General features: G+C 42.8%; 1 protein-coding gene across 1 annotated transcript in view; it reads left to right on the top strand.

Moving 5' to 3' along the window:
• Positions 1–619: 619 nt before the first annotated feature.
• LOC111959562 (integrin beta-5-like) overlaps positions 620–15663 on the top strand; it is a 91334-nt gene continuing 76290 nt past the window's right edge. Inside the window, 9 exon segments of the mRNA XM_023981202.2 lie at positions 620–1291; positions 1907–1992; positions 2426–2633; positions 2932–3181; positions 4059–4227; positions 5656–5817; positions 8310–8405; positions 8582–8671; positions 15488–15622. Of these exon segments, the coding sequence (XP_023836970.1) occupies positions 1210–1291; positions 1907–1992; positions 2426–2633; positions 2932–3181; positions 4059–4227; positions 5656–5817; positions 8310–8405; positions 8582–8671; positions 15488–15622 (1278 nt within the window). The 5' untranslated portion in view covers positions 620–1209.

Genomic DNA, 15663 nt, shown 5'->3' with positions numbered 1-15663 from the left:
CGAGCATAAATGGGCTTTTATTAAAAAATGTCATCCTAACTGCTCTCGCATGTCAATGAGCGTCTGCATAGTCAGGCGCTAAAATAGAACTTGGTTCTATTGGGAGCACTGCCAGGCCTGCGTTTCCCATCTCCTCGTTGTTTTTATGACCATATACCAATGCGGGTGTTTGAAAGATGATTGAGATTCACATTCCAGTCCAGTTGGTTGCAGTAATGCACCTTAAAGTTGGTTGCCAACCGCCATATAAAATCCACAGAAGAAGAAGAGGACAACTACGAGAGATTACTAGAAACTGACTAGGTGTGGATTAATTGTAGGAGTAGAGAATTCAAAAAAAAATCTTTTTACATTTTAGGTAAAATAACAACCCAATTTTTATATTCAAGGACAAATTAGCTAGCAACAGCAAGCTAGCTGGCTAAATGTCCATGAATGTTTCGACCTGTCCAAAATAATATAGCTGGTTCAGAGTTCGTGTTGATATTTCAACCTGTGTCCTGCGCGAGTCTGATGGAGATAGACAACGCGAGATGGTGTGGTCATCATGTTAAGTCATCTGTGAAATGGTAAACAAAGAAAAGGGTTAACGGATACCCCCCCCCCCCCCTTTTGGAAATGGGCGGAGACTCAACCCACCAGCGGCAAGTGGGCGGAGACTCTAACTGGCAACGCGTTGAACACAACAGGGGACTGAAGAACAAACTTGTTAGGTAAGGGGTAAGCTATTCTAGTGAGCTGGAATTCTATTCTACATTTAGGCCAAACTTGTACCTACATTTCATTTTATCAAGGGAATTGTTACACACCAAATAAGGGTTTATAACGGATGGAAAAGTTTTGGAAAACAAGAACCAAGGATGTCGGCTATGGGTGAACTACGGACAACATGATAGGCTGGCTCTGCATAACTATTTGCAAAAATCACAGCTCTTGACTCTGAACCCAGTATTTTAAAAATATTGTTTTGTTTCTGTTATGTGGAATACTTCTGAGGGACAATGAATTGTAATGTTTGTTTGGAGGTCGCGTTTACATTATGAGGCCGATTAGCTTTGCTGGAGTTCAAATGGACAAAGAGAGTGGTTCACTAGTCTTCACCGACCGAGCAGACAGAACCTGGATCTAAAGTGAGGTTCGACTGCCGACTTCAGTGCCATAACTTCACAAACATAGACTTTTGAATATCGGACCCACTGCGAGGAAATTATGTGGCGCCCATGGCAGTTGGTGTACCGTACAGCCTTTGGCTGCATGGTTCTGGAAATATTTATTCACAATGTTGCACAAGGTAAGAACGTTTTTCTTAAATGCTTTGATACCCAGTTTTCGCGAAACTTGTCTTGTAATGGCCTATACTGGCAGTATTCCACGGGAAAGTGCTGACTAGTTTTCGTTTTAGAAGGCAATCGCACGATACGTGTATTAACATCTGGCCAGTTGTTACAGTAGCCGCAAATATCCTGCAACAATGTTGCCATATACACTACAAAACCACAAAAGGGTAACAACGTTATTTAGTTATTAGTCTTTCTCTTTGAAATGTTTGAGATTATTGTCATGTTGCATTGAAGTATAAATCATATGTATTTGAATTATATAGGCTATTTCTAAACGGAGGTCATCAGTTATAGTTATTGAATCACTTCAAAGGTCTATGTTTCACTCTGACGTGTAAGAAATAATTCAAGACTAAATTGTGATTTGCCATATCCTACCTGCGCGATTCAGCACGAATCAAACTGAATGTAATGTGTCAAATAGTAGGCTATTGCATTACATCGTTAATTAGGCTGTGACTATATTACATATGTCCTGAGTTTCATTGGCTGGTAATCAAATGTCATGAATGATCAAATAGAATCTCTGGAACAATGTTGGTTACTTTGACTTTTTCTACTTTCAGGTCTGAATGTGTGTATGAGTGGCAGCGCTATGTCTTGTGAAGAATGCCTCATCATCCATCCAAGCTGTGCCTGGTGTGCGCAAGAGGTAGGGCACGTGCCACATTCCTCCAACTTGTTGGGTTTATGATGCACCACGTGGTGACAGTAGTAATCCTCACACTACATTTCTAAATGTGACATACTGAACCCAATAGCTGGCTGAGTGTGAGTGAGGTGAGGACTCTCATATGGTTGTGTAATATTCTATAAACTCAGGAGTGATGATGGCATGTTGTTTCAAAGAGGCAAAACATGTCAGTGTACCAGTGCAGTTCTGGAACCATTGTTGATCTCTGTTTATAGTGGAGTGTCTACATACCTCCTGTTATGAAGGACCTAGAACTAAAAGAATAAGATAAAATATTCCCCCCTCCTCTATTTACCCTTACCATACTCAACTGAAGCCAGGGCTGAGTCAGACCAGTGTGTACAAACTCTACACTGGATGACAGGCGCTATTTGTTTTGTTCTTCCGTCAGAAGTTTGGCAGTGCGAGGACCCTGACGTCGCGGTGTGACCTGCGTCAGAACCTGCAGAAGAGGGGCTGTGAAGCCCATCATATGGAGAGTCCCAGTAGCAGCACCACGGTAGTGAAGAGCGAACCCCTCAGCTCCAAAGGCTCCGGGCCTACCCAGTATGATGTCATCCAGATCATGCCCCAGAAGATCTCCCTCAGTCTCCGACCAGGTAATCCTCCATTCCTAGCCTAGTAGTCCAGTTTGTTTGTTTCATGTATGGCATGAAAACAGTAGAAATTACCTACTTTACATGCAATATGAGGTAAGCCTAGTTCACCATCTCAGACCACAATGTGCTGCCAAGGCAACAGAGTTTGAACCTAAGGATTTGGAGAGTCCTGAGCTGTATGTAGAACAAAATATCATATTAAAAACGTTAAAAGACAACCTAGCAGAACAATTTGTGTGCTGATTGATTTGTCAGCCTACTAAAGCAATGACACGTTATCCATATCCCCTCCCACAAGGTGACCAGACATCGTTCAAAGTGCAGGTGCGTCAAGTGGAGGACTACCCAGTGGACCTGTACTACCTGATGGACCTGTCTCTGTCCATGAAGGACGACCTGGACACCATCAGGAACCTGGGCACCAAACTGGCTGATGAGATGAGGAAACTCACCAGCAACTTTAGACTGGGCTTCGGATCCTTTGTCGACAAGAACATGTCCCCCTTCTCCTACACGGCCCGCAAGTACCAGGACAACCCCTGCAATGGGTGAGGACTCAGAAAGGGCACTACTGCTACTGACTTACAGTAGCATGGTCATGGGTTTGGGTGTAGGATTGAGAATCAAAAATGAGGATTGCAGTTTAATTTTGGGTCCATGTTGTGACTGGTTTTTGCTGTGCAAGTGCAGATTTCTATTTTACTAAGAAACTGTCACCAACGGACACATAATGGACACTGTCCTCATACTGTAGGGTTAGTGATGCTGAGGCTTGTTGTGGATGATGATGGCAGGCTGAAAGGGAACAGAATAAAACATAGAGGTTGAAAAGCAGCCGCCCACACATCACACACACACCACATTTTCCCCGGAGGTGAGATACCGCTGCACTAACTTACTGACATCATCACACATCACTTCCCAGCTAGGTTATTCCCTGGGTCCTGCGTGTGGACTGTGTGTGTCGCAGTCAAAGAGCCAGTACTGCTGGAAAACATTAAAGGGGCAGAGGACAGATCATAACATCTGGGCCTCTCGTCCTTAACACAGCCCTGCCCTCTCCCCCTTGCAAAAACAAGCTATACAAATGACTCAAATTCAGGATCTGTGTTTCCTCCAGGATGAAGGGTGTGTTAGAATGTCCCCGAGGTCTTCCTCTTGGGGAAGCTCTTTTATTTACATTACGTACACATCCTCAATGTAGCCAACAGACCTAGGTTGAAACAGTATTTCAAATAGTTTGCCTGAAGGAGAGCCTGTGTGGATGTGCCAGATGGGCAGGGTTGACACTTTTGGGACCATTTAATTGGTTCCGTTTGGGACAGACGAGCTCAATCGAACGCAGAAAAACAATGCCAGGTCTGTTACATGCGTAGCATCCTCTATGTAGTTAAACATTTTATTTAAAACTTTCTCTCTCCACAGATACAAACTGTTCCCCAGCTGTGTCCCCTCCTTTGGGTTTCGCCACCTCCTCTCCTTGACTGACAAAGTGGATCGCTTCAACGAGGAAGTGCAGAAACAGATGGTGTCTCGCAACAGAGACGCTCCGGAGGGAGGCTTCGATGCCATCCTGCAGGCTGCCGTCTGTAAGGTGAGCTGAGGCCATGGTGCGACTAAAGGGACGTGACTGACTGGCATGTCAACCTGTAACCCTAACCTTAACCCTGACCTAACCCTAACCAATCAGAACCAGGTCTGCTGTAAGTTAAGTCATTTTAGTTTTATCCCTGTGAGCTGTCAGTCAGGCAGACATGATGGATTTAGGCCCTGGTAGTGTTCATTGGCACACACAATGGAAAACTAAAATGAGCATTTTTTATTGGGACAAGTCTAGGTAACTCCTTCCTGTTCCTGGTTAGTTTTTTTTCACTGTTGGCCTAATAAACCCAAGTCACAAACACTATTGACCAGGGGGTTGAACAGGAATTGTAGTCTGGTGCAGCTGTTTAAATAAGGAGATAACTGACTCACTAACAGAGAAACAGGCCCAGTCATATCCCAGTGTTGGGCTGTTGTCTGAACAGGAGTTAATTGTTTTTACTGGAAGAGAATGTCTTCCCTCCCAGCTCTACCATGTAATTGGGTGTAGCACCTTGGATTGGACAGTTTGGTGGTTGGTCAAAACTTTTTTGATATCTTTGTTTCACTTACTGTGAATGATGAATAATTTGAATTGTTGACCAATTGAAGAATATTCAGCTATATGTGCCTCTTTGTTCCCCTGTAAAACAAACAAACAAGGGGTTCCCTTCAAGGAACGTAAATAGCAAATGGGCATGGTAACATGTCCCACATGCTGTCTCACATGCTGAACTACAACTTAAGCCAAAACACATTCGAAGTATGGCATAGCTGAATATGACAGGAATGTATCTAGCATGCTAGCATGTTTTTCAAAAAGACTCTGTATGCCAACTCACATCTCTTTCTATTGTATACTGTGGCACATAATGTACTGAGCTGGGCGTCACATGGGTGCCTTTATATACCTACACACTGGTGAAAGGTCAGGTTTGTTTAGTGTCATGCCATTACTCATCACTGTGTTGAGACTAATGCGCTCTCTGCTTCTGTACTCTTTTGTTGGCCTCTGCTTCCTGTTGACAATGGCCTTGTTCTGGATATAACACTTGTGTTACTCTCCTTGTTTATCTGTGGGTCAGTGGATATCAAGCTGGTGGAAAGTGATAGGGTTTTCCTTTCCTGGTCTTAGTGAAGTGATATTGTTTTATAGGGTCTGGAACTGTTACTCTCTGTATAGCTGAGAGTTTGTGTTGTTGTGCCAAGGTCTTTTATAAACTCTTTATAGAACAGTTAATTCTCAAATAAATTCCATAAACAATTTCTCAATAACTGTCTAGGATCAGTTGAGGAACACGCCTCTTTTCTCATGGGCTTATCCCCTGTGCATTTATACATAGCCTACTATGGAGGGGACTAATGGAGGAGACTAATTTAGACCCCAGTTAGGTGTCTCTAAGACTTTCAGTGATGTGACCATCTCTTTTCCCCTGTGCAGGAGAGGATAGGCTGGAGGAAGGAGGCCTTCCACCTGCTGGTGTTTGCCACAGACGATGTGCCTCACCTGGCCTTGGACGGTAAGCTGGGGGGGCTGGTCCAGCCCCATGATGGGGAGTGCCACATGAATGAGAAGAATGAGTACAGTGGCTCCACCAACATGGTAAGACAAGAGTCATGGTTACCATAGAGCTATAACATCACTGTCATTATAACATGGTTACTATAGAGCTATAGCATCGCTGACATCATTATAACATGGTTACTATAGAGATATAGCATCACTGACACCATAATATGGTTACTATAGAGCAATAACATCACTGACATCATTATAACATGGTTAATCTCGAGCTGTAACATTACTGACATCATTATAACATGGTTACTCTCGAGCTGTAACATCACTGACATCATTATAACATGGTTACTCTCGAGCTGTAACATCACTGGACGTCATGTTATAACATGATTACTCTCGATAGCTAGTAACATCACTGACATTATAACATGGTTACTCTCGAGCTGTAACATCACTGACGCATTATAACATGTTACTCTAGAGCTGTAACATCACTGACACATTATAACATGGTTACTCTGAGCTGTAAAGATTCACTGACTCTTATAACATGGATTACTCTCGAGCTGTAACATCACTGACATCATTATAACATGGTTACTCTATAGCTGTAACATCACTGACATCATTATAACATGGTTACTCTAGAGCTGTAACATTACTGACATTATAACATGGTTACTCTCGAGCTAGAACATCATTGATGTCATTGTAACATGGTTACAATAGTGCTATAACACCACTGCCATCATTATAACATGGTTACTCTCGAGCTATAACATTACTCACATCATTATAACATGGTTACTCTCGAGCTAAAACATCATTGACGTCATTGTAACATGGTTACTATAGTGCTATAACACCACTGACATCATAACATGGTTACTCTCGAACTATAACATTACTGACATCATTATAACATGGTTACTCTCGAGCTAGAACATCATTGATGTCATTGTAACATGGTTACAATAGTGCTATAACACCACTGACATCATTATAACATGGTTACTATAGTGCTATAACATCACTGACATCATTATAACATGGTTACTCTCGAGCTGTAACATCACTGACATCATTATAACATGGTTATTATCCACATTGCCATTGTGATATATTGCTTGGGTTATTCAATGGATATTGAAATTCTCTACTCAAGTGGCACCTCTCAAGAATGGACTTTGGTTTGCTTTGCTATGAGGTAAAGATAACTTCTCAGGCACATTTTCGCTGCTGGTCTGATTCTTTGACGACCAGAGCCGAGCTATGTTTCTAAGAGGAAGAATGCAGTGTATTCTTTGAAGTATACTGGTTTGCTGAGTCTGCCTGGCTCTGCTTCCACTGGAACTCCTGCTTACTTTATTGGGAACTCACTTCATGTCTTATTGCAGCTGCTTATCTCCTGACAGCCATAGGAAGTTCAAGTTAAAAGCTGTAATTGTCTCAGGGAAAGGTCAATTTAGACAACAGTTAGGCTGAGAGCTCAGCAATGGTCCCATGTGGCTCAGTTGGTCGAGCATGGCAATTGCAACGCCAGCGTTGTGGGTTCGATTCCCACAGGGGACAAGTACGATAATGCTGTGGATAAGAGCGTCTGCTAAATTACTATAATGTTAAATGTCTTGAGCGAGAACATAAAGAAATTCTAAAAGCCATGCTAAGCAGATAATATTTTTTTTCATTTAGTTTAATTTAAACAAAGATATATTCATGCACACAGTTTGAGTTTACATAGCTATAGCTATTTGTCCAAAGAGCTAATGCAATGAAAACATAATTAACATCATGTGAATTTCAATCAATCCAACTCAATAATATGAAAATTGGCTAAGTGAATAAAAGTATTCTGATATTCTGGTGGTTTCTCCCGGAATCGCTAAATGTTTCTATAGTTATTTGCTCTGTGTCATTGGATGCTCTGGGCATTGTAGTCATGTTACATCTGATCGCATTAAGTTCAGTGGAGGTACTCCAACACAAATCCAAAGAATTCACCACCCGTGGATCCTCAGCAACAGGCTAAGTAGGTTTCTCCTCTCTCATCTGATTGTGGGACGAAAGGAATACACACTTCCTAGAACAGAGCTCTGTTTTTCAGGGAAACCGTTGAACTGGAGAAGGTGCAGAGGCAAATGTTTGTCACGGTCCATTTCAAGTGTAAATCTCACTGTTGATTGATTTGGATGTACACAATGATAAAGGCTTACTGAAGCCAAAAATCTCAAATCTGATTGTGAGAAAGTGATTATTTATTCAATGCTTAAACATTTTCACTCATTCATACCTTGACTATAGCGAACATATGACTTAAGTGGAAGTTAGGATTCACATTTTAATGCACAACTCTAGTGTAAATTCATAGGTCTAAACCACTTCAGTGTTCTTTGTCCTTTCTGCTGGTGAGAAAGGAAATGTCAGGGGACTCTAACGTAAACACTACACTGGAATCAGGGGAGCAATCGCTTCTCTTCACTAACTTCCTGACGGGGTGAGATGGAAGCTAAACTATGGAGAACTTTAGAAATGCCTCTAACATAAGATGTTTCTATGTATCCATGTCTCTGTAGGACTACCCCTCTCTGGCTCTACTGGGAGAGAAGCTGGCTGCAAACAACATCTATCTCATCTTCGCTGTGACAAAAAGGCTCTATGTCATTTACAAGGTATATATTTTTTTATTGAATTGTATGTTCAGTATTGAGATTAGCTGTGTGTTTTGGTGTTTATGGTGTGTACTGTTTGGTGTGTACAGTTTGGTATGTATAGGGGCCTTTATTGTGTGAATTCCTGCAAATATTTGTTTATTTAATAACATTTCTCCTATCTTGTGTTTATGCAGAATTTTACAGCACTGATACCTGGAACCACAGTGGAGATTCTGGATCAGGACTCCAAGAACATCATACAACTCATCGTTAACGCCTACAATGTAAGTAAAGGAGGGTTCTCTTCCATTTGCAGCACAGATTGTGTGTGCTTTAGAAGAAAAGAGGGTTTCGGCTGTCTTCTTTTGAAACGGGTGTTGGTTTTCAAACATTTTGAAACTGAGGGAAAATGACAGGTATTCCCTGAACTTGTCGTGTTTCCTTTTGTGCCCTACTGAACATGACCCTGGTCTCTAGAGGAGAAGAGGAAGTATTGAATGTTCATGTTTTAACATTAGAGATGGATACCCTCACCCAGCCCTTCTATTTAGTGTGGGGTTCTGGGGGTTTACTTCTGTCACACGCTACAGCCCTGTGTCTAACTCTGCACTAGTCTAGCACTTTATGGTCACAAAACAAGAAGCAGGTTTATGGCCCAAATCCCAAGACTGAGACCCTCCTGTTACTCCCCAGTCCACCACACAGGAAATAGATTCCAGCATTCCAGTACTTTGAAGGAAGGATTCTGGAAGGGGCTGAAAAGGGTTCTTGAAGGGCTGAAAGGCATCCACATTCTTGTGTATTTTAATCCAAGGAGTCAATTTGAGGGACAGAAGAGAAACTCATTGTGCAGCAGGTTTAGTTTTTCATAAGGTTGATAAATATTTGTCCTGGCAACATTGCTGAGATGGTTCTAATTGAGGTCACTGCTATGCTGGAAAAACGGCAACAGACTGGTGTGCTAGGAGATTTGCATCTTGTCCTTGTTTAGAATTGTAATTTCATTTTCCCTTGTTTGTATGGAACAAGAAACGACACATTTATGGAAAAAATAAGACCAGAGATTTAAATCCCCAGCAGACTATTTGATGGGTCATGCTAAATCTATAATCTTCATTATACCAAAGTTAAGCCGGGGCCTCTAATGATCTTGAATTATAATTTGACGTTAATGTTTATGATTGTCATAGCAGACAATCTCCTAATCCATTCTCAAAGCATCCATCCTCCTTCGATCTTGTATTATTGTGCTGTGGTCTGTTGACTAAAACCTGACTCTAGGTCACCGTATATCTACTTTGCCACTGTGGTTCCTGTTTGGCCATAGAAGGGATCTTAAAGCCAGTCTGATTTGAGTGGTTAGGCTACATTGCCCCAGCCCCATTTCTCAGCTTACCAAACAAAGTGGCATTCAGGCTGTTGAAATGACAGATTGTGTCTTTAATGTGCTGCAGGAAGGCAGTTACTGTAAATAATTCACTCTGTTGTACTAGTTGAGAGGAAACTACATTTAAGGGATGAAATAATGTCTTTCTCTGTGTATTTTGAATATCTTTTCTTGTTTAAGTCAAGTTTTCCTTAAAAACAATTCGAATCAAGCCGTGTCATTTTTGTCAGTCAAGCGTTTTACTTTCTGTGGTGAGAGGAACAACTTGTTTTTGCATAGTTAAGTACACAAGAGTTGATTCTAGAACTGGTAATTATGGCTAACAAAGTGTTGAGAATGTCAAATATGGATGACCACCAACGAGCAAAGTGTTGCCTATATTCTGTACATCTATTCACTTATCAAGATACCACAACATTGGCTTCGTAGCACAGTCTTTTTTGAGGGTGGTGCGGTTTCAATGCATAAGCAATTTAGCTATTTCAACACATTTTGTTATCAGAGAAGAAAAAGTCATTCTCAGTTCATTGTGTTCTTTTCCCAATATAGGCCAAAGCAAGGCAGAGATCAATCATGGCTATCTGTCTGTCTGTCAGTCATGGTTCAATCAGTCATGGGTATATGCCAGCCTGGCGTGGTTCTGATAACACTCCTATCACAGTTCTGTAGCTGTGATGCGTTGGAGAGAACACATACTCTCGTAAAATACAGACACGGCTGGCACGTAGCGGAAAAGCCACGCTATTGTACACACACTCCGTATCCATGCCAACCGAACCACTGTGGGGTAGGATCATAAAAGACAGAATAAACCATTATAAACCTTGCTTAACCAAGGCATTTTATTCTCTCTCCTATTCTCCATGTTTCTCTCTTTTCCATCCCAACTGCTAACAGAAACAGATTGGATTACAGGCTCTTACTGGTTTCATCATAAAATGCTGAGTGGTGGTGTTTCTGAGTGGATCCAGTGCCAGGGGTACTGGAAGAATGTAACTAGGGTTGCACATTTTGGGGAATATTCAGAGGTGGAAACTTCCCGTGGGAATTAACGGGAATATATAGGAATTAATATTAATACCATTTAAATGTAATGTTTTTTTGCATTGGATATATTTATCATATCATACGAAGACAGAGACATAAACCTTTTACCTTATCATAAGTAGACATAATTGCAAATTATTAAATCCTTCCAGAAATAAAAAAAACAATTTAGTTATGAATTGAACTTTAATTAAATGAGTTGACGCTTCACATGGGATGATTTCACTGAACAACAAAGAAAGGGAATATTGAATGATCCCCAATGATCCATCGCATCGCCCAAAAACGTTTTCAACATGCATCTGTAAAATGATGAGTCTAGAAACTAAGGCTTTGGTTCTCTTCCTCTCAGGCTTCCATGTCTTCTCCCTGGACCTCCTCAATGTCCGCCTCTTGAACATCAGACTCTGAGGCCTCATCTTCACTGTCACTTTCCAACCTTGTTGAGGATGGCTAGTTCTCAGGCTCAAAAAGCCTCAAATTTGCCCAGATGGCCACCAATTTTTCAACCCTTGTATTGGTCAGCCTATTGCGTGCTTTGGTGTGTGTGTGTGTGTGTTCCCAAACAAGGACGAGTTGCGTTCTGAGGCGGCTGATGTTGGTGGGATTTGGATGATGGAGGCAACAGGGGAAAGAGCCTCAGATCCACAAAGTCCCTTCCACCAGGTGGCTGATGCAATATTGCAGTCGTGCCAACATATCTCATCTCCATCCCAAAGCCCTTGCTTGGAAGTGCACTTCGCCAGACTGCCAAGAACCTTGCCCTCATCCAGGCCAAGGTGGTAAGACACGGTAGTGATGACACCATTGGCCCCTGCATCAGACAGGATGCTCTGAGGCATCCTGTCTGATGGGGTCCAACATGTACGCTGCGTCATGTATGGGCTTATGGCAGAAGTCTTCATGCGTTTTGATGTATTTCAGAACTGCAGTTTCCTCTGCTTGGAGCAACAGTGAAGTGGGCAGGGCAATACGGATTTCTTCTCTTACATCTGCAAGGAGAGTATGAACATCAGACAGGATGGCATTGTCTCCCTCAATCCGTGCAATGGTTACTGCTATAGGTTTCAGGAGTTTCAGGCTGCTTACCACTCTCTCCCAAAATACATCATCCAGGAGGATCCTCTTGATGGGGCTGTCCATATCGGCCGGCTGTGATATGGCCATTTCTTGGAGAGACTCCTTCTCCTCCAAGAGACTGTCAAACATGATGACAACACCACCCCAATGGGTGTTGCTGGGCAGCTTCAATGTGGTGCTCTTATTCTTCTCACTTTGCTTGGTGAGGTAGATTGCTGCTATAACTTGATGACCCTTCACATACCTAACCATTTCCTTGGCTCTCTTGTAGAGTGTATCCATTGTGTCCAGTGCCATGATGTCCTTGAGAGGCAGATTCAATGCATGAGCAGCACAGCCAATGGGTGTGATATGAGGGTAGGACTCCTCCACTTCAGACCAAGCAGCCTTCATGTTCGCAGCATTGTCTGTCACCAGTGCAAATACCTGCTGTGGTCCACGGTCATTGATAACTGCCTTCAGCTCATCTGCAATGTAGAGACCGGTGTGTCTGTTGTCCCTTGTGTCTGTGCTCTGGTTGAGGGGTGGAGATGATGTAGTTAGTTATTCCTTGCCCACAAACATTCGACCACCCATCAGAAATGTCTGCTTTCTCTATGATTTGCTTGACCTTCACTTGAACTCTGCATCCAGCAAATGAGTCGATAAAGCATGTCTGGTTGGAGGGCTGTCTGGTTGGAGGGCTGTCTGGTTGGAGGGCTGTCTGGTTGGAGGGCTGTATGCTGGGCGAAGAACATTCAGAAATCTCTTCCAATACACATTGCCTGTGAGCATCAGAGGTAAACCAGTTGCATACACAGCTTGAGCAAGACATTCATCAGCATTTCTCTGACTACGTTCCTCCATTGAGTAAAAAAAACTTCTGATTCCGGAGGACCATTAGCTGTTAATATCGATAAGGTGTCTGATTCCTAATTTTCACCTCGAATAGAAGTAGAGGGACTTTTGTCAGAGGTTGCTTGTTGTGAGCGCTGAGGGAACTTTATGCGCTTAGCCATATGATTCTGCATCTTTATTGCATTCTTCACATATGATTTGGCACAGTATTTGCAAATGTACACAGCTTTTCCTTCTACATTAGCTGGAGTGAAACGTCTCCACATATCAGATAGTGCCCGTGGCATTTTCCTGTAAAGATTAGAAAAACATTGTAATAAAAAGAATACAATTCCATGTACAGATAAATAGTTAAGCAGTTAGATTAAACAACTCCTTTGTAAGATAAATGTTTTAAAATGAAACATGTATGGAAACAGGTGAATTAACACTCCTCAGTTAGCAGGCTCAAGCAAGCTAAAATCCACAAGGTAGCAAAACTAACTAGCAGAAATTGTTAACAAATTAGAAATTTTAAATACACTTTGCTGTAGGCTACTATTTACTAGTTAACAAAAATAATGTATGCATATAAAATACACTGCTCCAAAAAATAAAGGGAAACTTAAACACACAAGTAACTCCAAGTCAATCACATGCTGTTGTGCAAATGGAATTATAGGCAATTAGCAAGACACCCCAATAAAGGAGTGGTCTGCAGGTGGTGACCACAGACCACTTCTCAGTTCCTATGCTTCCTGGCTGATGTTTTGGTCACTTTTGAATGCTGGCGGTGCTTTCACTCTAGTGGTAGCATGAGACGGAGTCTACAACCCACACAAGTGGCTCAGGTAGTGCAGCTCATCCAGGATGGCACATCAATGTGAGCTGTGGCAAGAAGGTTTGCTGTGTCTGTCAGTGTAGTGTCCAGAGCATGGAGGCGCTACCAGGAGACAGGCCAGTACATCAGGAGACGTGGAGGAGGCCGTAGGAGGGCAACAACCCAGCAGCAGGACCGCTACCTCCGCCTTTGTGCAAGGAGGAGCAGGAGGAGCACTGCAGACCGCCCTGCAAAATGACCTCCAGTAGGCCACAAATGTGCATGTGTCTGCTCAAACGGTCAGAAACAGACTCATGAGGGTGGTATGAGGCCCGACGTCCACAGTGTGGGGTTGTGCTTACAGCCCAACACCGTGCAGAACGTTTGGCATTTGCCAGAGAACACCAAGATTGGCAAATTCGCCACTAGCGCCCTGTGCTCTTCACAGATTAAGCAGGTTCACACTGAGCACATGTGACAGACGTGACAGAGTCTGTAGACACCGTGAGAAGTTCTGCTGCTGCAACATCCTCCAGCATGACCGGTTTGGCGGTGGGTCAGTCATGGTGTGGGGTGGCATTTCTTTGGGGCCCGCACAGCCCTCCATGTGCTCGCCAGAGGTAGCCTGACTGCCATTAGGTACCGAGATGAGATCCTCGACCCCTGTGAGACCATATGCTGGTGCGGTTGGCCCTGGGTTCCTCCTAATGCAAGACAATGCTAGACCTCATGTGGCTGGAGTGTGTCAGCAGTTTCCTGCAAGAGGAAGGCATTGATGCTATGGACTGGCCCGCCCGTTCCCCAGACCTGAATCCAATTGAGCACATCTGGGACATCATGTCTCGCTCCATCCACCAACGCCACGTTGCACCACAAGACTGTCCAGGAGTTGGCGGATGCTTTAGTCCAGGTCTGGAGGAGATCCCTCAGGAAACCATCCGCCACCTCATCAGGAGCATGCCCAGGCGTTGTAGGGAGGTCATACGGCACGTGGAGGCCACACACACTACTGAGCCTCATTTTGGCTTGTTTAAGGACATTACATAAAAGTTGGATCAGCCTGTAGTGTGGTTTTCCACTTTAATTTTGAGTGTGACTCCAAATCCAGACTCATGGTTTGATAAATTTGATTTCCATTGATAATTTTTGTGTGATTTTGTTGTCAGCACATTCAACTATGATAAAGAAAAAAGTATTTAATAAGAATATTTCATTCATTCAGATCTAGGATGTGTTATTTTAGTGTTCCCTTTATTTTTTTGAGCAGTGTATATTCACCACACCCAGATTGGAATTCAAAACTTACCAGAAAGCATGTAGTCCTTGGCTCAGACAGTGTAGTAGTGTGGGCTCAATAGCATCTCATTAGTGTGCAAGATCTTGAGAATCGTCTGTACATGTGATGGAAGAATGCACTGCGCATGTGATGGAAGAATGCACTGTGCATGCAGAGGGTTGCAATTCCATTGAATTGGGGATATTTTAACCATAATATGCCACAAGACCTAGAATTGCCTTGTGTATATCCCACAAAAAAAAGTTCACTGTTATCAGCTAACTTTTTTTATGAATTTAAGCAACATTCCCAAAATTCCCGGGCTTAACTTCCCATGGAACATTTCCTGAAATTCCAGAAATGTACCGGAAAGTTTCCGACCCTTTGCAACCCTAAATGTAACATTCAAATAGTATAGAAACCACCAGGGAACCTCTGTGCCAACTCTAATATACAGAGAAACTTTAACTCTCATGTGATCTATTGATTAGTCTTTGATCAGACTTGTGTTTGGATAGTTGACCAGTGGACCATCTGTCTTGTTTTCAAATAAATCAAACATTTACTACTTTGATGTAAAGGTCAAAAGTACTTATTCATAAGGGTCTGTGTTTTATGGGCATATGCTTTTGTGAGTTTATTCAAGCCTCTCTCTGTCTGTATCCTCCCTCCAGAACATCCGGTCCAAGGTGGAGCTGACCGTGTGGGATCAACCTGAAGACCTCAGTCTGTCCTTCACTGCCACCTGTCAGGACGGACAGCCTCTCCCAGGCCTCAGGAAGTGTGCCGACCTCAAGATTGGAGACACGGTGAGTCTTACATAGGCCTCCCGGCTTTCCATGGATTTTCG

Source organism: Salvelinus sp. IW2-2015, linkage group LG36 (assembly GCF_002910315.2).
Source record: "Salvelinus sp. IW2-2015 linkage group LG36, ASM291031v2, whole genome shotgun sequence".
Classification (NCBI taxonomy): domain Eukaryota; kingdom Metazoa; phylum Chordata; class Actinopteri; order Salmoniformes; family Salmonidae; genus Salvelinus; species Salvelinus sp. IW2-2015.
This window is presented reverse-complemented; position numbering and strand designations above follow the sequence as displayed.